General features: G+C 36.6%; 1 protein-coding gene across 9 annotated transcripts in view; it reads left to right on the forward strand.

Annotated features, from left to right (window-relative positions):
* The window catches only part of NBEA (neurobeachin), a 656,478-nt gene that overhangs the window by 531,092 nt on the left and 99,853 nt on the right, over nucleotides 1-25,533 (forward strand). For all 9 annotated transcript variants that reach the window (XM_025263201.3, XM_044927359.2, XM_025263205.3 and 6 more), the window contains 2 exons: nucleotides 4,481-4,596; nucleotides 19,516-19,628. In XM_025263201.3, the coding sequence (XP_025118986.2) occupies nucleotides 4,481-4,596; nucleotides 19,516-19,628 (229 nt within the window). The remainder of the gene's footprint in view (nucleotides 1-4,480; nucleotides 4,597-19,515; nucleotides 19,629-25,533) is intronic.

Here is a 25,533-nt window from a genome sequence, read left to right on the forward strand (position 1 = left end):
ATGGTGAAGTGTCTGACCACAACGCAGGAGACCCAGGTTCAGTCCCTGAGTCAGGAAGATCCCCTGGAGAAGGAAATGGCAACCCACTCCAGTACTCTTGCCTGGAAAATTCCATGGACTGAGGAGCCTGGTAGGCTACAGTCCATGGGGTCGCAAAAGAGTTGGACACGACTGAGCGACTTCACTTTCACTTATCAAACACTAGGGAATATACCCTAAACTAAGCCCCAAGGAGACTGCTTTAGAAGCAAACAGACAAAAATGATCAAACTCAAAGGCAGGTATACTGCCAGAAAATCGACTTCATGTATCACTTATGCCACTTCTTGGGCAAGCCCACCAAAGAGATCACATTGCAAAGATTTAGAACAAAAGGAATATTTCCATAAAGCTAGCAGAAAAGACCATGATTCTGGGAAAGATTGAAGGCAGGAGAAGGGGATGACAGAGGATGAGATGGTTGGATGGCATCACCAACTTGATGGACATGAGTTTGAGCAAGCTCCGGGAGTTGGTGATGGACAGGGAAGCCTGGCGTGCTGCAGTCCATGGTGTCACAAAGAGTTGGATATGACTGAACTGAACTGAGCAGAGCCTAATGAACACCCTTTTAGTTTACATGCATGTCTCATTTGCTGAGCACTTTCTAAGTCCCAGGGACTATACTTTGTGTTCAAGTTTATAGGCATTAGTTTTTAGCTTATAAACAGCAGACACTTACTTCTGGCAGTTCTGGAGGATAGAAAGTCCAGGATCACTAGCAGATTTGGTGTCTGCTGATGGCCCAACTCCAGGTTCATAGATGGTCATCCTGTCCATGTGTCCTCATGTGGCAGAGGGGCACTCAGCCCTTAATTCTTAAAACCATGGGGATTCTTAATGGATTTCTTTAATTTTTTTCTTTCTTTCTTTCTTTTTTGCCATACATGTGGCATGAGGGATATTAAGTTCCTCCACCAGTGACCAAATGGTTGCCCCTTGAAGCAGCAACATGGAGCCTTAACCACCAGATGGACAAGGAAGTTCCTTAATGGAGTTCTTATCCCATATTACAGATAGGAAGTTTTTGGTTTAGATAAGTTACTTATCTTGCCCAAGATCATAGCCCACTCTCTTAATTTCTATTTGGTGTCATCTATCAAAGTGGTCCACATTAGTCAAAAGAGCAATACCCTTACCCCATGCATAATGATAGAAAAATACTGACAAAGAATTTGTCCGTTATCTAGACTCCATACTGATTGCCATTGTTTGGTTAATGTATTGCTATTTTCTATTCAGGCGGTCATTATAATCAATAAATGTTGAGTATAGTTAGATTCTTTACTTACTAAGAATATACCTTGTTGCATATATAGAGTTAATGATTTTAAATGGTCACCATTTGTTATAGTACTTAGTATTTTTTTCCAGAAGGCAATTTTATCTACTTCTTATTCCCCAGTTGTAAAAGCATTTTTGTGTAGCCCAAATATGTACCAACTATACTCATTCAAATGTCTAAATGTTTTTAGGATATTTTTAATAGCCCTATTGATTTACTGTTTACCATTTTGCTTCTTCTTATGATTGAATTTATGTATTTATTTTTTGAATTTCATCTGTCTTTATCCATTATTTTTTTGAGGGCTAGAAATCCAATAACTCAAGTGATTTGGTTTAGACCCCACTCTAGTTCAAGTATTGTTAAATGCTAAGGATGTAACAGTATGTATAACATAGTTCCTGCTCTCAGCGAGTTTAAGTAGAAAAGAGAGAGCAGTAAACAGGAAAAACTGGTCCTTCCCATGAACTTGCTAATAGTAATCAGATTTTCTAAATTCATTTCGTATGCCTGTATTTTTCTTCACAACTTCATACTCTAAGAATGACATGATAACCTTCTCCCATGAGTCCCATTATTTATCCTTATCACAATTTGTTAGGTCTTGGTTTTTGAGTGTTTTTGGTGCTCAGGATTATTTCCATATCAGCAGTTTTCTTCTTAAATTTTCTAGGTTTAAAATGTCAACAAATAAATTTACAACTTTATTCTATACTTTGCTTTTACCAGACTAAGCATACTGCTGGTAATAGTTGTAGTCAGATTAGCAAGAATATGATTACAATAGTAATACAGTGAAAGTTGGACTAAGCACATAATTATAATAGTGGCAAATAAAAATTGGATCAATATAGTTTATTAATTGATAATTCAGAAAATATTTTAGCATGTTGCTATGACAAATCCAGGATCAAGGCTAAAATTTATAACAAAGATAATTGTGTAAGTGAAAGTATCTGGCCTGGAAAATTTTTGAATAGTGGTGCTGGAATGACTTAAAATCTGGAAGCCCTATTAGTAGCCCTGTGAAAATCATATTGCCAGTTAATTGAAAAGTGTACTAAGATATAGTATTTAAGTATGAAATATATATTCCCCTGACCATTGCAATTAGGATTATATAGTTCTTATGGAATCCTTAGGATCTATTATCTCAAGTATATATAACTAGGAAAGCTCCAAAAATGTTAATATGTGACCAGGCTGCTACAAAATATTAAGTTAACATTTTAAGCATTGAGTTAGACATAATTATTTTTTAAATTCTTAAATTTGACACACCGAGTTTATTCCCATTCTTTCTTCCTCCTTCCTTTTCTTCAACCCTTATATCTTGGGTTTCTCTGGTGGCTCAGTGGTAAGAAATCCACCTGCCAGTGCAGGAGACACAGGTTCAGTCCCTGGGTTAGGAAGATCCCCTGGAGAAGGAAATGGAAACACACTCCAGTATTCTTGCCTGGGAAATCCCACGAACAGAACTTGGCTGACTACAGTCCATGGGGTCACAAAAAGTTGGACATGACTTAGCAACTAAAGAGCAAAATATGTCTTAGCTCTTGCCATGGTTATTAAGATCTCATGTGAATGTAAACATGATAATAAAACATGTGAGATAAAAATAGTCTTAGGTCCGCAGCTCCCACCATGGAGCCCTCAGATATCACAATGAAATCTCAGGCCTACTGCAGGGCATTTTACGTTTTTTTAGGGAAATACAGCTGCTGCTGCTGCTGCTGCGACCCTATAGACGGCAGCCCACCAGGCTCCCCCGTCCCTGGGATTCTCCAGGCAAGAACACTGGAGTGGGTTGCCATTTCCTTCTCCAGTGCATGAAAGTGAAAAGTGAAAGTGAAGTCGCTGAGTCTTGTCCGACTTAACGAGCCCATGGACTGCAGCCTACCAGGCTCCTCCGTCCATGGGATTTTCCAGGCAAGAGTGCTGGAGTGGGGTGCCATTGCCTTCTCTAAGGGAAATACAGCAGCATGTATCAAATGCTGCACGAACTCAGCTCAACTTAGTTTTAATCTTCAACATTTGATGGCACTGCATTCTTGTATTCTTTTTGATGACATCTTAGCTTTGTGAAACGAATTTTCAGGGGTTGCTGTGGTTTAAAAACAGAACAGTCACTCCATGAAAATTCATGTGGGACAGGAAATGAAAATGGTAGTGTCAGGTATGATTCCCAGGTTTAAGAAGCTGTACAGTGCCCAACAGGTGTGCACTGCACCCCTTTAGTAAGTAATTGTGGTTATTTAAGAAGGAAATAAAATACTATTTTTCTTTCAATTTTTGAATATTGTATTCTCAGACAGCTACTACGTTGTTATGGCTCAAGTGTTAAGTTATTTCTAACTACTCAATAAGGAGAACTGTTAGATGTTTCTCTTGGGCTAGGGGAACCAGGAAAAAATTCCTGAGACACTAAAGGTGGCATAAATTCAAAACGTTTGGGAACTTCTTTGTTAAGTGGTGATTGTTTTAGAAACTCAGCCTTATCATGCTTTCACAAAATCAGTCAGCTTTTAGAGAAACACATCCCTTCAAAGGTTCATAATTTACATAAATTCTCCTGACTTACTCTCTTAAGATATTCTTATGTTCCTTCTTCTATTCCTATATTTTCAAAGATATTCCTTTATTTTCAAAGTTCTCAGTTGTTTGCTTTTGACCTTCTAGAGGATTATGTGTCATGTGGTTAGAGGCTGTGCTCATGTGCACACTCTGTGGGGAGACAGGCTTAAAAAGTTCAGTGGGGTCATTATTATATAAGGTTTGAGTCAAATGCTTATAAGCTGCTACCTGACCATCTACCTAGCATCTTAGCATGGGGTAAGTTTGCTGTGTTGTTTAAAAGCTACTTTGACTTATTTTGAGTACAGTTTCGCCTTTTTTGTTCTTGTTGACTTGTAAAATATCCACTTGGAGCAATGTTATACAAATAGGTGCTTTCATATTGATTTATTCTAAATAAATATGTGTATCTTCTCTGTAATAGATTTTTTCAAATATTGCTAATTCTATAAAATGTTTTTTGTAATTTATCTAAGAAGGATACACCATATATCAAATTATATCAAATCCATATATTAGTTATTATTTGAGTTATAAAGGTAATGAGTTTAAAGAAATTGTTATAATTTGCTTAATTGCTAGGAGGATATCACTGGCCACTCCTCGACAGCTTTATAAATCTTCCAACATGACTCAGCGCTGGCAAAGAAGGGAAATTTCAAACTTCGAATATTTGATGTTTCTTAATACTATAGCAGGTAAGACATCTCATTCTTTAATCTCATAATATGTTTATGTTCATCAAAATCCTCGATAATGTGACTTGATGGAATACATTGTTCTCCTTGGGATTCAAATACAGCATCAGAATAAATATTGAAGCACTCACATTAGATTGCTATCAGAAGCTATACCAGCTAGCACTAAGGTTTAGTTGCATTTTATTGTTGAAGGGGCTTTTCCTTACTCTCCTTCAGCCATTTCCTTTGCTGACAGCTTTGTCTGAAGGTTTATTAGAGTCAACAAACCATTGCCAGAGAGTGTCTGGAAATAATAATGGGAAAATGTAATTTCACTACTTTGTCATTCTCATCAGTAGCAGCTAGACAGGAGAATAACAACAGGATTCTGCCTAGTACAGATGTCACCTGGATTGTGGCATGATTGGGTTACAACATGTTTTTTTCCTTAAAAATCTTCAAATGAAAATATAAAATCAGATTGCATTTCTGAATGATGAGTAACTGCCATCAACTTTAACAATACCATTGTAAATTAACAGAGGGTAGTGGTTTTATTTTTCTGCTAAATCAGTGGTCATCAGTGGCTGAGTATGTCTATGAGATTTAAGTACCTGTTTCTTTTTTTCTTAAGTTAGGCTCCAAAGCCCTTATTCATGTTGAATTACAAAGAGTTTGCTTCTGTAAATCAGGTTCTACAAAAACTTTTTTTTTTACAATAAGATAAATTTAAATAACTATGCAGTTGCCTGGAAAATCCCATGGATGGAGGAACCTGGTAGGCTGCAGTCCATGGGCTCACTAAGAGTCGGACAAGACTCTGCGACTTCACTTTCACTTTGCACTTTCATGCATTGGAGAAGGAAATGGCAACCCGCTCCAGTGTTCTTGCCTGGAGAATCCCAGGGCGGGGGAGCCTGGTGGGCTGCCGTCTATTGGGTCGCACAGAGTCGGACACGACTGAAGCGACTTAGCAGCAGCAGCATATGTATATGATTATTCTTTTTGTGTGAATGAATGCTCAGAACTGTGGATTTAGAGCCCTATTCTCTGAATCACTGCTTAAAAGGATAACTGTGTAGTATAGCTCTTTTATAATCTATTATATGTGTATAATATGAATGCTATAGGCTTATATTAAATATGGATGATATAGATATGTATTAAATAGACAAAATAACTCAATTTGTTGACATAAAGGGATAAATAGTTGTTTAAAATGGTTTTGCATTTTAATCATTTACTACATATTATAGTATTAATGCCTTTGTTAAATAGGATGCTAGGGGTACAACCAAAGAACTGTTTTATTACATATATTAATTCTTATTGTATACTTTATACACACATAACCATTATATAGACATATCTTCATGACATATTTATATATATTCACATAATAGTCTGTACAATGTATATATCTTTTAAAAAACCTATTTACTTACTCAAAAATAAAGGAAATATGTTATACTATTTAATTAATACATATTATATACATATAGAGAGTAGAATGAACTTAAACATCTAAAATGTAAAAAACCTAATTTCATTAGTATATTTAGGTAAACAGCATGATGTAACATAAGTATCATTGCCAAAGTAAAAAAGGATAGAATATCAAATCTGCCAACCTCCTGTCTTAGACCATAGGTGAAATTTCAAGTTTTAACTTTATCTTGGACTTTAAATCTTTTAGTAGCCATGTTTGATATTTCTTTGCATATGTTTTAACAACTGATATGTTTAGTCTTATATCATCTTGTCCTATACTATTGCTTGTAATATTTTCTTGCTTTCCCCGCTGTTTTGTTTTTCTTTGGCCATTTAAATAAATTTCTGCCTACTTTTTTTACAGATTTATAACATAAGCTTTTTGTTACTGCTTCTCCTAGAGAATTGATACTGATATGTTTACATTTTTTTTTTTTTTTCCTTTTTTTTTTTTTTTTTAATTTTATTTTATTTTTAAACTTTACATAACTGTATTAGATTTGCCAAATATCAAAATGAATCCGCCACAGGTTTACATGTGTTCCCCATCCTGAACCCTCCTCCCTCCTCCCTCCCCATTCCATCCCTCTGGGTCGTCCCAGTGCACCAGCCCCAAGCATCCAGTATCGTGCATCGAACCTGGACTGGCAACTCATTTCATACATGATATTTTACATGTTTCAATGCCATTCTCCCAAATCTTCCCACCCTCTCCCTCTCCCACAGAGTCCATAAGACTGTTCTATACATCAGTGTCTCTTTTGCTGTCTCGTACACAGGGTTATTGTTACCATCTTTCTAAATTCCATATATATGCGTTAGTATACTGTATTGGTGTTTTTCTTTCTGGCTTACTTCACTCTGTATAATAGGCTCCAGTTTCATCCACCTCATTAGAACTGATTCAAATGTATTCTTTTTAATGGCTGAGTAATACTCAATTGTGTATATGTACCACAGCTTTCTTATCCATTCATCTGCTGATGGACATCTAGGTTGCTTCCATGTCCTGGCTATTATAAACAGTGCTGCGATGAACATTGGGGTACTCGTGTCTCTTTCCCTTCTGGTTTTCTCAGTGTGTATGCCCAGCAGTGGGATTGCTGGATCATAAGGCAGTTCTATTTCCAGTTTTTTAAGGAATCTCCACACTGTTCTCCATAGTGGCTGTACTAGTTTGCATTCCCACCAACTAGTTTGCATTCCCACCAACTACATTTTTTAAAAAAACTTTCTGAAATATATTTCTGTTACCTTTGAACTAAAAAATGAATCAACATTTTAAATCAGTCCTATGCAAAATAAGAACTTCCACTCAATGTACTTCTTCATTGCTTATCTTTTTCAATATAATTTACTACCAGAATCCATATTATTATGAAACACTTGTTTTTGCAGTCCATATATTTTTGCATATTAAGATGCGTTTTGACTTTTTATTAAAATCTTCTCATTAATACAGTATATTGTTTTCAGCTACATGGATCTTTGGGGCTTCCCTGGTAGCTCAAAAGAATCCTCCTGCAATGCAGGAAACCCAGGTTTGATCCCTGAGTCAGAAAGATCCCCTAGAGAAGGAAATGGCAATCCACTCCAGTACTCTTGCCAGGAGAATTCCATGGACAGAGGACCCTGTTGGGCTATAGTCCATGGTGTCATAGAGTTGGACACAACTGAGCAACTTTCACTTTTCACATGGATCTTTACCTGATTTTTCAGGATAAAGTTCTCTTTTATTTCCTTCTGCGGTATTCTTCCATATTCCCTGTGTTAGGTTTCTCTATTATCTATCCTTCAAAGATCTGTCAAGACTCATGGTCTATCATATGTCATAGATAAGCGTATGACTTTTCCCCCTAGTTTCTGATACCTTTTTGGAGCTTTTGGAATTAAAACTGAAAGACGTGGTGGTATGCCTCACTCCTAGTTCAGTTTCCAGTGGAGATGGCATTTTTCCTAAAAGGTTTTGCTGTTCTAAAATGGAATTCTCTCTGCCTGTCCTGGATGGAGTGTTATCTAGTTGGCTGTGTTAAAGGACACGTCTAGTCTCTGTCCCTTCTCACTGCCTTTTACTTATGTCAGCTACATTTCCCAAAGTGTGGTCCACAGTTCCCCCTGTCACCACTACCTGCTTCATGCCTGTTGCTTTCTGGCAGTTTCTCTGTCTAACTCTAGAAAAATTGCAGACTTGATAGAGATAACATCATGATCTGGTCTAAAAGCTTCCCTGACCAGTATGAAGTGAAAGTGTTAGTCGCTCAGTGGTCTCCAACTCTTTGTGACCCCGTGGACTCTAGCCCACCAGGCACCTCTGTCTGTGGAATTTCCCAGACAAGAATACTGGGGTGGGTTGCCATTCCCTTCTCCAAGGAATCTTCCCAACCCAAGGATCAAACTCAGGCCTCCTGCACTGCAGGCAGACTCTTCACTGTCTGAGCCACCAGGCAAGCCCACCCTGAGCAGTATAGACAGAGCTTTTCTTTCTGGTTGGGACAATCTTTGGGTTTCTGAGCCAGGACACACAGATAGTAAGGGGAATTTGAGTGTCTTCCTAACTTCTTTTGAATAATTGTGGTCTGTTTTATTTGGTGACATCAAAAATGTATAGACCACAGGCATCTTTTAAAAGAATGTATTGGGTATTTTCCTTAATATGATTATAACTAAACATGAAAGTCTAGACAATAGAGTAAAAAGAAGTATAAAGCGGGTGAAGAGTCTCCCTGCAATATGGGAGACCCGGGCTCGATCCCTGGGTTGGGAAGATCCCTGGAGAAGGAAATGGCTACCCACTCCAGTATTTTTGCCTGGAGGATCCCCAGGGCAGAGGACCCTGGTGGGCTACAGTCTATGGGGTCATGACGAGTTGGACACGACTGAGCAACTTCACATTTACGTTTAGGAATCAGAGCATTGCAACTACTCGGGTGAATGAAATATACATAAGGGAGCATTTTAAGACAGCTGATGGTTAAGTGTTGAATAAGTGCTATAAATAGTGAATGGTGTAAGAGCTAAGCAAACCAGATGAATTTTAAGAATGTGTTTGGGGAGGAAAAAAAAAAAAAGAACAGAGCTTTACAAATTTCTGCCAGTTGAATATGTGTTATGTGTTCAGTAGACATGAGTATCACAGCTTGGCTACTACTGGAGCTGTTGGTTAACAGCCAGACTATAAAGAGCCTGAATCTAGGAGTCAGTATAGTTTTGTAGTAGAAGGCAATGCAATATGAAATTTTAGAAAAATTAAACTGATAGCTGTATTTCACATGAATCAGAAATCAGATTCCTTAAAGTTAGGAAGAGCTATTGGGAGAGCCTTTAGGACTCTAGATATGAAATCGACTTGTTCATCATTCTGAACACTTCTACTATGTGGCATGTACTGTGTTTGGCACTAACACTTCAGAGGAGAGCAGTGCATGGTTTCTGCCTTTGAAGGGGTCATGGTATGCTCAGGAAAACAGATATGTATACCAGCAATTCCAGCAAAAAGTCGTAATTATTATAATGAGAAAATATACAAAGCTATTGGGCTTCCCTGGTAGCTCAGCTGGTTAAGAATCCACCTCCAATGCAGGAGATCCCGGTTTGATTCCTGGGTCAGAAAGATCTGCTGGATAAGGGATAGGCTATCCACTCCAGCATTCTCAGGCTTCCCTTGTGGCTCAACTGGTAAAGAATCCGCCTGCATTGTGGGGGACCTGGGTTCAATCCCTGGATTGGGAAGATACCCTGGAGAAGGGAACGGCTACCCACTCCAGTTATTCTGGTTGCAAAGTCAGATGCGACTTTCACTTTCATTTGAAGTCTTAAATCCAGAAGGCAATATACTTACAGGAAAAGTTTCTTGTAGTCTTTTCATAGGCTTCTCTCATAGGCAACATTTAAGTTGAAAATTGAAATAGGAATAAGCATTCACTAGAAAGTAAAGCAGAAGTCATTCCAAGAAAAAAGAAAATGTGGGCTCAAAAATTGGATTACAGTTGTAGTAACAAGTATGGCAGGGAAAAAAAGTAAATAATTTAATGCACAGTGTCATTATACAGAAAGTAGAAGTCACTGTAATATACTCTAGTTTAGTGGTTTACAAAGTAGGTCCCCCACCCAGCAGTATTTGTATCACCTGGGGACTTACAGACGCAATTTTTCAGATCCCTTCTCAAACCAACTGAGTCAGAAACTTGAAGTGAGGCCCAGCACTCTGCATTGCAGGGAGCCTTCTAGGTGGTTCTTATGCTTAAAGTTTGACCATGATTGGTCAAACTAACCATTTAAGATCTAATTATCAAAACAAGATTTACATATGAATGCATACAGAACATACAAGAAAGCATGCAGTCAAGTGTTGTTAACTGTAATAAAAATTTAGAGAAGTGAGAGATTAGTATGACCTAGTCTAATCAAGGGAAGCCTCATAGAAAAAGATGGGCTTTAAATGTATTCTAAGGATTTTGTCATACATAGATGATTATGTGGATAAAATGAACCTTCATATAAGAGTAGAATGACAACCTGTAAAAGTTATAAAATACATACAGAGGTACTCACCCTGCATGTATTCCTGCAAATTCTTCGTTTGCTATAGTCTTGAAGTTCTAAGTAGAGGAGCCAGTTTATATTGAGCACCAGCATTAGTTAAGCTGAAGAACTGATGCTTTTGAACTGTGGTGTTGGAGAAGACTCTCTATAGTCCTTTGGACTGCAAGGAGATCAAACCTAAAGGATCAAATCCTAAAGGAAATCAGTCCTGAATATTCATTGAAAGGACTGATGCTGAAGCTGAAACGCCAATACTTTGGCCACCTGATGCGAAGAACTGACTTCTTGGAAAAGACCCTGATGCTAGGAAAGATGGAAGGCAAGAGAAGGGGATGACAGAGGATGAGATGGTTGGATGGCATCACCGACTCAAGGGACATAAGTTTGAGCAAGCTGCAGGATTTGGTGATTGACAGGGAGGCCTGGCATGCTGCAGTCCGTGGGGCCACAAAGAGTTGGATGTGACTGAACTGAACTGACCCAGCATTAAAGAGTTGGGTGATGCTTTTATAAAGAAACTTCACTAAAGCCTCTATTGAGTACTTGATTAAGAAGCAGCTAGAATTGCCTATTTTCCTGAATTGTGGAGAATATCATATATATCCATTCATCTCTTCTTTTTTTTTTTATTCTATACTCATACTTTATTAATAGTTTGGGGATGAAATTCATTTTTCTTCTGAACATGAAGACATTACTCCATTTTCATCTAATTTCCAGTGCATTCATCTCTTCTTAATGGAACACTTTTCACAGTTCTTTAAAGGCAGGACTCTAAAGGATCCTAGAATAAAGGGAACTATAAAGATGTTAAACTGTACCAGGACCACTTTGATTAACACAGTTCTACTAAATAATCATGTTGTTTCATTGCACAGTTTTAGGGATATAGTTATTGTTCAGTAAATACTTAGGTCAATTGATTAAAACTTTAGATTTATCAGTGTTCTTATTGACACATTATATTTAATTTCCTGGGTAACCCAAAGGCAACAAATGGTTGGCTTATATTTTATCATAGTCTTCTTTAAACATTTCTTTAATTACTCTTAATATCAAGATTCAGGGAAAATATTTTTATTATTTCTTTGTTTAGTCTTATTATTTCTTTTTTAAACACTTCTTTAATATTAATAGCAGCATTCAGAAAAAAATGGTAAAAGTTAATGTTTATTGAGACATTTATAATGTTGCAAACACTGAGTGTTTCCTTCTAAGTGTTTTCCATTAAGTGTTTTCTTTAGTGTTTCCACTAAGTGGTCCTAAGTGTTTTAGGTGTATTTACTCATTTAGTCCTAACAATAGCCCTGGTCCTTAACCCCATTTCACCATTGAGGAGATGAGGTACAGAGAAGTAAATAACTTGCCCACATCACAGAACTAATAAGTGAAGTCGGGATTCTAATGTAGGTGGTTTAGCTGTAGAGCATCACTCAACTTCTGTACCTCACCGTCTCAGGATATTCATGGTGCTGTTCAATTTTTACCTCATCGGCCTTCATCCATAGCTGCTTTTAAGACTGAAAAAAAAATTAATGATTCTTAGACAATCATTTTTAATTTGTATTTCATCAAAAGAACTTCTGACGTTTATTTACCATCATGACTTTTGTCCATATGGATATGCTAGCACTAGATCTGGGCCTTAAAGTATTATCTCTAATGTAGACCCTGGTACATGTTCAGTTGGGTCTCAGATCCAGAGAAACAAACTCTGAGGCAGAAATGTGCTTGCAGGAAGTTTATTGGAGAGTGTCCTTGGGATCAGTGTCTGTAGGGGAGTGAAGAAAGTAGAACAGAGCAGGAGAACTTGAGCCCCAGAGTAATTTCAGGAAAAGCCTCAGCAGGTCCCACAGGAAACCAGGAGCTGGGATACCTTTCAGAGATGTCTTGCCCTGAGGCAAGGTGGCCAGGCCTTTGTTACCTACAGTTAGCAGTCAGTGGATGGAGACTCCTGGGAAAGACTTAGAACCTTAGGTGAGAGGGCTTTCTTCTGATGATTACAACTCCTGGAGAATGCCACCAGCCACGACACGAGCCACACAGTCACCAACCCCACATCCAGGATGGAGTGGTTCTCAGAATCATCTGGAGAGCTTGCTGAAACACAGGTTCTGATTCAGTAGGTTTAGGGTGGGGCTTAAAAGTTTCTATTTCTAATAAGTCCCCAGGTGATCCCGATGCCACTGCTCCAGTGTCCACATTTGGAGAACCACCATGTTACACCTATATTCTTAAAAGAAATACTTTACAATAATTGTCTTAATCTCCTATAGCATTCACACCTTCTGTGGCACTGTCTGTGCTATGCATGTTGGCACTTAAGGTGATGTGCCCTTAACATTTTATGTCTGTATCACTTCTTTCCAATAAGATTATGAAGTCAAAGTTTTGCTCTGTAAACTCTCATCAAATTGAGCTAATTTAATATTCATACTCTGTGTTGGCATGATTTTATAATCTATTATGTGAATGCACTAGAATCACTGGATGAGGGATTCTTTAAATTTCCTGGATTAAACAAAAGAGTTACAGAATAGAAACTGATTGAGAAGATGAAACAACCCTTTCTGGCTTCAAGTTTTTTAAAATATAGGGCAATGTGACTTAATAAATCCACATGTTCTGTAAAAAATATTCTAGTAATTCTCTTACAATCTCAGATTTACCGTTTTTCTCCATAACTTTAACATGAAATGTGAATTACATTTTATGACTCATTTCTTGCTGTCCGTTTCTTGAGGTCTCTCATACTTGGACAATTTGTCTTTTCTCCATTATAGAGTCTTTTAAAAATAAGACTAAAGCAGACAGCAGCAGTGTCCTAGTATTAATACAGTATGTAGATTTTTAGACCCTCATGTAACATATGTATATATATATACAATTGCATATAAATAGTTTATATATGTGCATTTTGTAAAAATACTTCACATAGTAAAAGAAGCTTATCAAATATTCAGAAAACATACTGTTTTGAAAAGTCACCTAAAGGCCCATAAATGCTTTCATGGCCTTTATTTTGTTATGTTTATAAATTTAACAAATACACTATAGAAAAATGGAAATATAGAAAATTATAATTTAAAAATTTAATCAGTCCTAAGTTTAGCCATAAATATCATATTTAAGATTTTGGTGATTTTTCTGTGTGTGGTAATCTTTAGGAATCTGCTACACCTAAAGGTTTACATTTTATTTTTCCCATCTCATTAAATAGTATTTGAAAGCATAATCTTTAAAACTACATGAAAGTCTCATATAGAACTGTTGTAAAATTTATTTAACTATTTTAAAACAACAGGTTTTTTTAATTTTTAAAGAAATTAATTTTTAAAGAACAAAGCTTGTGGAGGTGATGGAATACCAGTTGAGCTATTTCAAATCCTGAAGGATGATGCTGTGAAAGTGCTGCACTCAATATGCCAGCAAATTTGGGAAACTCAGCAGCTGCCACAGGACTGGAAAAGGTCAGTTTTCATTCCAATCCCAAAGAAAGGCAATGCCAAAGAATGCTCAAACTACTACAAAATTGCACTCATCTCACACGCTAGTAAAGTAATGCTCAAAATTCTCCAAGCCAGGCTTCAGCAATACATGAACCGGGAACTTCCAGATGTTCAAGCTGGTTTTAGAAAAGGCAGAGGAACCAGAGATCAAATCGCCAACATCTGCTGGATCATGGAAAAAGCAAGAGAGTTCCAGAAAAACATCTCTTTCTGCTTTATTGACTATGCCAAAGCCTTTGACTGTGTGGATCACAATAAACTGGAAAATTCTGAAAGAGATGGGAATACCAGACCACCTGACCTGCCTCTTGAGAAACCTGTATGCAGGTCAGGAAGCAACAGTTAGAACTGGACATGGAACAACAGACTGCTTCCAAATAGGAAAAGGAGGACGTCAAAGCTGTATATTGTCACCCTGCTTATTTAACTTCTATGCCGAGTACATCATGAGAAACGCTGGGCTGGAGGAAGCACAAGCTGGAATCAAGATTGCCGGGATAAATGTCAATAACCTTAGATATGCAGATGACACCACCCTTATGGCAGAAAGTGAAGAAGAACTAAAGAGCCTCTTGATGAAAGTGAAAGAGGAGAGTGAAAAAGTTGGCTTAAATCTCAACATTCAGAAAACGAAGATCATGGCATCCGGTCCCATCACTTCATGGCAAATAGATGGGGAAACAGTGGAAACAGTATCAGACTTTATTTTTCTGGGTTCCAAAATCACTGCAGATGGTGATTGCAGCCATGAAATTAAAAGACACTTACTCCTTAGAAGGAAAGTTATGACCAACCTAGACACCATATTCAAAAGCAGAGACATCACTTTGCCAACAAAGGTCCGTCTAGTCAAGGCTATAGTTTTTCCAGTGGTCATATATGGATGTGAGAGTTGGACTACAAAGAAAGCTGAGCACCGAAGAATTGATGCTTTCGAACTGTGGTGTTGGGGAAGACTTGAGAGTCCCTTGGACTGCAAGGAGATCCAACCAGTCCATCCTAAAGGAGCTCAGTCCTGGGTGTTCCAATATTGGAAGGACTGATGTTGAAGCTGAAACTCCAATCCTTTGGCCACATGATGCAAAGAGCTGACTCATTTGAAGAAACCCTGATGCTGGGAAAGATTGAGGACAGGAGGAGAAGGGGACGACAGAGGATGAGATGGTTGGATGGCATCGCTGACTCGATGGACATGGGTTTGGGTGGACTCCAGGAGTTGGTGATGGACAGGGAGGCCTGGTGTTTGCGGTTCATGGGGTCACAGTGAGTCAAACACGACTGAGCAACTGAACTGAACTGAAAGAACATTACGTTTTGGAAGATTTTCAATGATGCTTCGAGTTTGACTAAAAATGTGAGCTCAACCTCTAACTTCCAGAGTTGACCTAATTTCTGTTTATTATGCTTCAAAAGATACAGCCTATGCCTCATTTTGTACTTTATTAGATAAGACTATGAACAAAGTGTTAAAATCTGGCATTAAAAAAAAAATAGAGTAACTGCTAACATAGCTTCATGTAAGTGATCCTGTTAGGTTTGGAAGGTTTCTTAAAAAGCTTTCTGAGTTGTTTTCTATATGATCAGCTAATGAATTCAGCACAACTTCCTCAACCCCAACCTTTTTCTCCTGTTTAGCATTTTCCACTTTTTTTCTCTGTGATGTACAAGCCCTCCCTGGTTAATTATGTATATATTTAGCTACTGCATGTGTTGGGCTTATTATTGTCATCTAATTAGATGTAACTTGAACTGCTTGCTTCTAGAAAAATCATTAAAAATTCTTTCCTAATGACCTAGAGATGACAAAATGTCTGTAAAGTGTGAAGAAGCAGACAAGCACAGGAACATCGCTCTTAAAGAGTGTTAATCCAGATGCTGCAATCATCTAATTAAACAATATTTTGCTGTCATTAACATTTTCACCAAGGAATTGCAGTTATAATTTCTTTGTCAGCTGTCTCTAGATCACTTTACCTTCAAAACTAAAGTGCCATATAAAAACATTAAATTGGATGGTTTAATTAAAAGTTTTTTTTTTAAATGAAGAAACATATCTAGTGTTTTGAGATCTCATTTACTATGTTCACTTTTATTGTTTGAGTAGATTAGTATCATAAGCTTATGATATTTAATATTCATCTTCCAAGATAAGTCTTTATAAGCATAGTTAGTAAAAAAAAAAAAAAAAAAAAAAAGCTCTTCACTTATTACTACTGGGAAAAGAAAGGAACCCTACCAATTACAGCACAAGGTTATTTACTAAATTTCAATTATCCAAAAAAATTCATAAACACCTACATTTACCAGAACCTAACAGGTATTACTTTGAAAATATTTCACTTTTTTGGTTAATTTTGTAAACAGCAGTTGTTGTTTTTTCATTTCACAAAGGTGTTTAGTAAAATAGCTAATTTGTTGCTAAAACTTATAAATGGAAAATACCAGAGTACCAACTTCATCCATGAGGGTTTTAAATACATCATGAGTTTTTAATTAAAATCAAGAATATATATTTGGTGTCCATGTTGCAAAGCCTTTATGTGGAGATTTTTATATAAAAAGATTTTAATGTAACTGTCAGAACAGCTATTTCTATTGTTTATTGTATTTATTAGATTTTAAATGGCTTTAGTAATATAAAACTTACCAAAGTTTTCTAAGCATTTATTTTTAAAGAATCTTCCAAAGATTATTAAAAGTGAATTACAAAAAATGCAGGACAGGTTAAGTATGGTGAGCTGTGACTGTTTGGCAGTCATCAATTTGTGTGTGTGTGGTAAAGAGTATACTTTCTTTTTAAAATTTTTTTTCTAAAAATAGCATTATGTCTTTTATTAGAAAATCATTTCTAGAAAAACCAGTGTCTTCAAGTATGGTCTCTATTTTTATGCTGTTTGTGCTTAAACAATACATTTAAGTACTGAGTTAATGTAAATTGGCATTTTATTTATTTTGACAGTTTTTCCTTGTTATGAAATGTCATCAGAAATTTTTTTAAATATATATAATTTTCAGCTGTTCATTTATTTATATAAGTAATATGTTACATAAATAACATCAAATTAATCTTGGAAAATACACTTATATTGGAAGACCTCGCTTTCATTAAAATCTATAGATTTTTAAGGAGAATGGTAACTGAAAGAGCAGAGCACTAAATATGGCAGGGAACTACTTAGAACCCTAGAGATAGCTCTGCCCAGCCAGGCTAGATTCCCTGTGTATGTACAAGCATAGAAAAGACACCTGAGAGTCATCAGGGGTCCTAGGTTAATATGAACATGAACTCTCAGTAATAATATTAAATCTTAGAATTTCACATTGTGTATCTTACAGTGACTGCTTTAGAAGAATGTCTCCATATTCTGCTAAAGAAAAACTTTAATTAAAAGGTTCCAAATTCTTGTTTACTCTCATCACTATTATTCATCACAATAGAGTTGCAAATGTAAAGTAAGCACATTCATTGGCTGCCAATATGCCCTTCTTGTGGTTTAACATGCATGCTCACGAGCCCATTCTCTCTCTTGTGTACTTCTGTGCCTTTACACAGTCCTCATCCTCCAACAGGACTATCCTGCAGTTTCCATTCTTTATTTGGCTTGTGTTTGTTCATGTTTTAAAATCTGGCTCAATTTATCCCATTTTTATCACGTATGTATTTATTCTTTCAACAGATATCCATCAGACAAACAGAATATTCAACACAAAGAGTTTTGCTTTTTATTTTTAAAGCTCAGACCCTACATTTTGGAGTTTACAGGACTAGTGGAGAAGCAGACGAATATTAGCTGTAACACATCTGCAACAGTGCTATGGCAGAGAACAAAGATCCTGTTACTCTCACCTCATTTCAGGAAATGTAAAGTGGGAGTGACATTCTGCTTCCTTTCAATTGCCTTCATATATGATAAGCACCTACATTAATTTATGCATTTAAAACAATAGGTATTTTTGTTGTAAAATGCAGAGATTCGCATAAGAACAGATAAAACAATCACCCAATAAAATGTTTACTCAGTGAATTAATTAATTTTATTTTTAATATATATAAATATATATATTTAATATAATTTTAATAATTAATCAAATTAATTTGATTTCATGCTTATAATTGTTAACAGATTTAGTTCTTCCTCACATTATGTGTTTTTTTTTCTATTTCACAATCAATGAGCAATTGCTACAAGAGTAGGTATCATTTAATGTCAGTTCTTGAAGATAGATAAGAAAATGTATGTATATCTGTGCTACTGTTACAGTAATATGGTGTGTGCTCCAAGGCGTACAAGATGAAATCCATATCACTAATATCAGGGATATAGCTATTTTTTATGGGCTTGAATGGAAATCTAGAAAGGCCTATGTTCTCATATCATATTTTTACAAGAAACAATCTTGTCCAACAAAAGTTGTCTTTGGACCCTGTTTCCTTAATCATGTTTCTCCTAATTTCATCTGATCATTTGTAATTTCAGTATCAGTTTATCAGGGTGAGCCTGTGCTGTGCTCTCCCTAAATTTGCCACAGCCCCACAGGCTTCAGTATCCTAACCCCAAAAAATTATTATGTCTAAAACTAAAAAACAAACAAACAGGAAAAAATATCCAGCTAGCTTTCAGCAGCTCTCCGCTAAACTGAAACAACATAATAGGAAAAGAAAATTTGTGAGCTTAAGGGAGTGAAAAAAAGCGTGCTTGACATCCGCCTCATTGCTTTTCCATACTGACTTCAGTGTACTTGCATTAACTTGAAAATTCCCTACTTTGATTGTCAAGAGAAGCACAATGTAGTATTCAGTGTGCCGGCAATAGAATTTTTAGATATATACTCGGTATAATAGAATACCATCACATGATCTGCAAGTGGGCAGGCCAGCTGGTGACCTCCCCCACGATCACTTTCAGGGAGCTTGGCCTACAAGGCTCTGCTTCCAAGGTGACAGAAGCATCTTCATCACATACAGCTGGAAAGAGATGGAACATGGAGCATCCAAGTGCCAAGTTGTAGTGAACCAAGCCTGGAGGTGCCAATACCAACTGTCTTCACATTCTGTTGACTAGAACTTAAGCCCCACAGCCATAGCTACTCATAAGGGAGCCTAAGAAACATGGTCTAGGCCAGGAAGAAGAGAGATTGGTTATGACAGATAGCTAGCAATCACTTCAAGTTATCTTACAAAAAAATAATTCTTGTTACTTACTTCTAAATTATTATTGAGTGAATTCACTTGAAACACGTTGTTATAAGTGCTTTTGATTAAACACAGACATAGTTCAATAAACAAAAGAGTTACTTCTGCAATGCAATAGTTGCCTCATTGATTATAAAGATGGTCAACACTTTCCTAAGCAGTTAGTGTATACAGATTTTCATGTCTCTCTTTCTTTACTAGGACGGACATACAATGATCTGAACCAATACCCCGTGTTTCCATGGGTATTAACAAACTATGAATCAGAAGAGCTGGATTTGACTCTTCCAGGAAACTTCAGGGATCTATCAAAGGTAACTTTTAAATACATAGAAGTCAATTTTCTTCATAAGGCTATATTCTAAAAACATTTCTACCAGAGTATGTATGTTCAATTAGTGTTGTAAGAAAGGTAAAGCTGAATGTCTCCTCTTTTTGCACTCACCATCTAAATTTCATCAACCCTTAGCATAGGAGTTAAGCTATAAGAAGTTAAATTAGTACTAGTATAGACAAAATGAAATGGCTATTTGACGAATAGCATATGTAAGGAGAGGTTCTGATATTCTAGGTTTTAAAGGTTCAGGCCAGAAACTTCAAATTAGTACAAAATATGACCAATAATTTATGCGATATATTTCTTAGATGATAGACATGTTATCTTAACCGTAGTACATACATACATTGGAGAGAAGCTTTATAAGGAAAAAGAAAGTAGGACACACTAATTTATCAAGGATCTGTTAAGATAAAAGAGAGAAGATTTGTCCCAAAAATAGCAAGAAAAAAATACATAATGATAAGAATAAAAAGCCAATTTTTGGTTCGTTCACCTCATTTGCTGAGACAAAACTTAATGTGGGATATGAAACTCTTTGAAATTCAGTGAAGAACTACTCAGCCCCAAAAGCTTCTCTCTAGCCTCAGCTAATGTCAGAGCCAGGCCGTAAAGTTTAGATAGTTTAGCCATCTTAAGCCTCAGCTCGTCCTCTCTGGATTTTCTATCTTCCTTAGTTGTCTAGTTTAGTATTCCACAGCAGCATGAAAGGCATATGTGCATATGTGTATACTTTTGGTTTTGGCGTGGAGGAGGTTAAAGAGCTCATGAAAAAGTGTAGCATAAGCCCTGCAAGGCAGGAAAGTGAGCGATATAACCAATTTAAGTTTAATCTCACAGTCAGTTTTTAATTTAGCACACCTTCTCTTGCCTTTTTTTCTTGCCTTTGAAAATTAGATCCACATAAGTTGAAGTTCTCTATGTCACTGCTTATAGTTGTGGGAGCTGAAGCCATTCTCTTTGCCTCAGTATCCCCATTCGTAATATGAGAATAAGTCCTACTTCGTACAGTTGTGAAGGTCAAATGACATGTGCGTTTAAAGAATGTAACATAGCTCTTGGATCATAGAAGCACTTCATGAATATGAGCTGTTATTACATATGGAATGTTTCTTGGCCTGTGGCTGAAGCCTGTGTACTAATTTTTCCATGTTATCTGCCCTTCACTCTCTAGTTCTTATATTTTATGGGACTTCCAATCAAACTTGCTAGCTCATTGCTGATTTTAGCTGTGCTGTTATAGGTACTCCAGGGACATAAGGGATCAGTTAGCCAGCATCTTATTGAGAGTCACATAGCTGGTAGAAAAGTGCTAGCAATTGAATTTCAATATGGCTGCAAAAGTAATAATTTTTCCATTGTGATTGCACTAAACAAAAATCTTTAATCATTTACTGTGTACAAATAAGTATTCAGAGTCAGGCAGAATTCATAAGGCCTGCCCTTCAGAAGCAAATCTGATTATTGATTATCTGAATGATAAAATCATTTTCTGTAAAATTAAATAAGAATGAACTATATTATATAGGGAAGTACATGAGAAGCAGTAAATAGAGGTTAGGAACAAGAACTCTGTAGCTAGACTGCCTGGCAGATCCTAATTCTGCCACTTACTGGCTTTGAGGCTTCAGACAACTATTTCATTTCTCTTTTCCTCAGTTTCCTCACTTGTATAATGAGGACAGTAATAATAGGGTTGTTGTTGAATTGGTAAGTGTAAAAATACTGAGAGCACCTGGCATAGCAGCATTAGCTAATACATTGTGTATAAATATAATGTAGTAAATCATTGATATATACTTTGAATTATCTTTCAAGTTTCAAATAAGAATGATAAATATACACTGTTACATCCTTATTGAAATTAGGATGTTTGAACGATATGCATTTCTGACATGAATTTCTAAGATTGAGATATAATCTTTGGATGTAAAACAAGACCAAACTAACTTATAAATGTGGAGGTTAAAACTGTTAAATTAGTTCTTTAACAAAATCTTATTAATATGTGTTTTATTTAACATTAATTCAAGTCATTATGTATTAGACACTGTGTGTGTATATACATGTACATATGTGTATATATATATATATTTATACACACACAGTGAAATGTATAGTGTAGATTCTCATATAGCATCTTACATGAGAATTCCTCTCATGTAGTTCCCTATATAATATAGTTCATCCTTATTTAATTTTACAGAAAATGATTTTATCATTCAGATAGTCATGTAGCATGTTACATAGTGTTATAACCTCATGAGTTAACTACTGCTATAGGTATTTCAGATTATTTTTAGCACAGGAAAGAAAGCCCTTTTTCTTTGAAATCAACTGGGATATTATGATGAAAGGAGGCTTACAGACCAAAGTTCCTCTCTTTCCTCCATTTACGTGTCCATTCTTTCAGTCATTAATGCAACACACACCACACACTTAATTGTATGTATGTTAAGCCCTGTCCTAGGTGAAGGAGTGTACAGGAGTCAGTAAAGACGTATCTTAGCCATCTTGGAGAGACTCCAGTCCAGAGCTGAGAGGAAGACTCAGATACCAGAAATCTGGGAATCCAGCATTATGGCAGTAGGTATAGTGTGGGCTGGAACAGACTGAAAAATGCAAGCTCAAGTACACTAAGACATTTGGACTCAAAGGTTCTTGAAACATTATCCCAACCAAAGAAAATACAGCCTTCATCTTGATTAATATGGATGAGATAAGGCATATGGTAAAATATTTACTAGTAATAATAGATTTTTAGTTTATTCTTATAGAAAAGATAAGTTAAATGAGGAAATCACAATTTCTAAAGTAACTAGAATATGTAAACATTCTTCAAGTTTTTAAAGATGATCTATGTAACCTGTATGCCTTTTGCCAGAACTTTTCCTTTTGTGACCCACATGTGCTCTCCTGATTTTATTTAGTGTTAGATAAATAAAAGAGGTAAACAGACAGCCTAAACAAATTAGGCGACATGAACGCTGACTGCTTTTGCAAACATAGAGTCCTTCATATTGTGAACTTTTGAACCCATGGTTCTTAAAAGGTAGATCACTTTTTCTTCCAATTCTATGTTCCATTCTTTAGCAATTTGTTCTTTACATTCTGTCAAAATAACATGATAGAAAATGGTAGCAAATTGAAACCTTGATCTGTTAATAAATTATTCTTACATTGTTTCCCATGCTTAATTGAATTTCTTAATAGGAACTTCTTACAAATGGGCTAGAAACTAGAAACCATCCTGTATAAAAATCATTAATAAGATTTTAGTGTATGAAAATATATCATATTATATGCCTAATGGGAAAATGATATTTGAAGCATAATAATATAACTGGAAAGAAAAACTTCTAATGATGCAACAATATTACAGTGAAGAGATTACCATTGAGGAGCACATGAAATTCTTGTAGTTATAACCAGTACTACAAATAAAATTTTTAATGAAAAGTCTGTTAATCTTCAGAAATTCAAGGGATATTTGGAATATTTGAACAGTAGTATTAACCAGAAACATTCTAAAAGCTCTCCAATAACAAAAGTTTTTCCTACACAAAATTTAGGACCCAAGTCATAATTCCTATCAGTGAATAAATTGTAGAATTTGTTTTAGTAAACATTTAGAGCCTCAACTAATTTTTAGTTCTTTACTGCATAAAAGTTAAGACATTAAGAAATGTACAGTCCTTTAAAAAGTCACGGATTATTTCTTTTCTTTCTTTATACCTCTGCACTGCATTGGTTTCATAAATACTAGTTGTGTCAGGACTTCTGATGAAGGTTTCAGACAGCCCAGCTTAAGCAGTTGGCTTGAACAGTAAATCAACATTATTGGTTCTCACAACTAAAAAAGTCTTTTGGACTCTGTGGGAGAGGGAGAGGGTGGGATGATTTGGGAGAATGGCATTGAAACATGTGTAATATCATATATGAAACAAGTCGCCAGAACAGGTTCGATGCACGATACTGGATGCTTGGGGCTGGTGCACTGGGACGACCCAGAGGGATGGTATGGGGAGGGAGGAGGAAGGAGGGTTCAGGATGGGGAACATATGTATACCTGTGGCAGATTCATTTTGATATATGGCAAAACCAATACAATATTGTAAAGTTAAAAAATAAAATTTAAAAAAAAAATTCAGAGGAGGAAGGTTTAGTTTTCAGTCAGGTTTCTTTTTCCAGTGATGCAAATAATGCCACCAAGCACCGAGTTCTTTCCACCATTCTGCTCTGCCTTCCCCTCTGTGAGCTTCGTACTCATTCTCTACTGGATGGCTTCCAGTAGCTCCAATAAATCCCCTTTTAGGAGCAAAATGACCATGACAGTTCCAGACTCATATCAAACTATCCAAAGAAAGCATCTCACCAAGTTCCTCATATGAAAGACAAAAGAAACTTTGCTTTCTTAGAAATCCCAGAAAATGTCTCCTCATGTGCAAGGCTGAGAGTTGACAAGAGGAATGTTGAATTCCTATACCCTAAAGAAAGGGAGCTTAAACTAACTCACTATTATAAAATATCAAATATACTGTATTTTAAAGTTTCTTCTTTATAGTTTCTGTAATCTATACAATAGCAAGTGAACTACAGGTTTGTATGCACAGAGCTACTGTGTAAAAGGAACTTTCCAAGGTGCTAAGAGGATTTTAAGATATAGACCTAACTCTCAAGGAATGTTGATTGGTTATGAAGGAGAACAAACTAATTGGCACTAGGTTGCCTATTACATATATAATCTGAATAAGTTACAAGCTGGAATCAAGATTGTGAAGAGAAATATCAACAACCTCAGATATGTCGTCAGTTCAGTTCAGTTCAGTCGCTCAGACGTGTCTGACTCTTTGTGACCCCATGAATCGCAGCACGCCAGGCCTCCCTGTCCATCACCAACTCCCGGAGTTCCCCCAAACTCATGTGCATCGAGTCGGTGATGCCATCCAGCCATCTCATCCTCTGTCATCCTCTTCTCCTCCTGCCCCCAATCCCTTCCAGCATCAGAGTCTTTTCCAATGAGTCAGCTCTTTGCATGAGGTGGCCAAAATATTGGAGTTTCAGCCTCAGCATCAGTCCTTCCAATGAACACCCACTCTAATGGCAGAAAGCAAAGAGAACCTAAAGAACCTCTTGATGAGGGTGAAAGAGGAGAGTGAAAAAGCTGTGCTTAAAACTAAATATTAAAAAACTATGATCATGGCATCTGGCCCCATCACTTACTGGCAAATAGAAGAGGGAAAGGTGGAAGCAGTGACAGATTTCCTCTTCTTGGGTCCTGAAATCACTGAGGATGGTGACTGCAGCCATGAAATTAGAAAACAGTTGCCTCTTGTTAGGAAAGCTATGACAAACCTAGAGAGTGTGTTAAAAAGCAAAGACATCACTTTGCCAACAGAGGTCCATATAGTCAAGGCTATTGTCTTTCCAGTAGTCATGTACAGTTGTACGAGCTGGACCGTAAAGAAGGCAGAGTGCCAAAGAATTGATGCTTTTGAACTGTGGTGCTGGAGACGACTCGTGAGAGTCCCTTGGATAGCAAGGAGATCAAACCAGTCAATATTAAGGGAAATCAACTTTGAATACTCATCAGATGGATTGATGCTGAAGCTGAAGCACCAATACTTTGACCACCTGAGGCAAACAGCCAGCGCATTGGGGAAAAACCCAAATGCTGGGAAAGGTTGAAGGCGGAAGGAGAAGAGGATGACAGAGGATGAGATGGTTGGATGACACCACCAATGCAATGGACATGAACTTGGGCAAACTCCAGGAGATGGTAAGAGACAGGGAGGTCTGGCATGCTGCAGCCCATGGGGTCATGAAGAGTCAGACACAATGTGGCAACTGAACGACAATAATAATTATAATATATGAATCTC

The sequence above is a fragment of the Bubalus bubalis genome, chromosome 13, assembly GCF_019923935.1.
Source record: "Bubalus bubalis isolate 160015118507 breed Murrah chromosome 13, NDDB_SH_1, whole genome shotgun sequence".
Classification (NCBI taxonomy): Eukaryota; Metazoa; Chordata; class Mammalia; order Artiodactyla; family Bovidae; genus Bubalus; species Bubalus bubalis.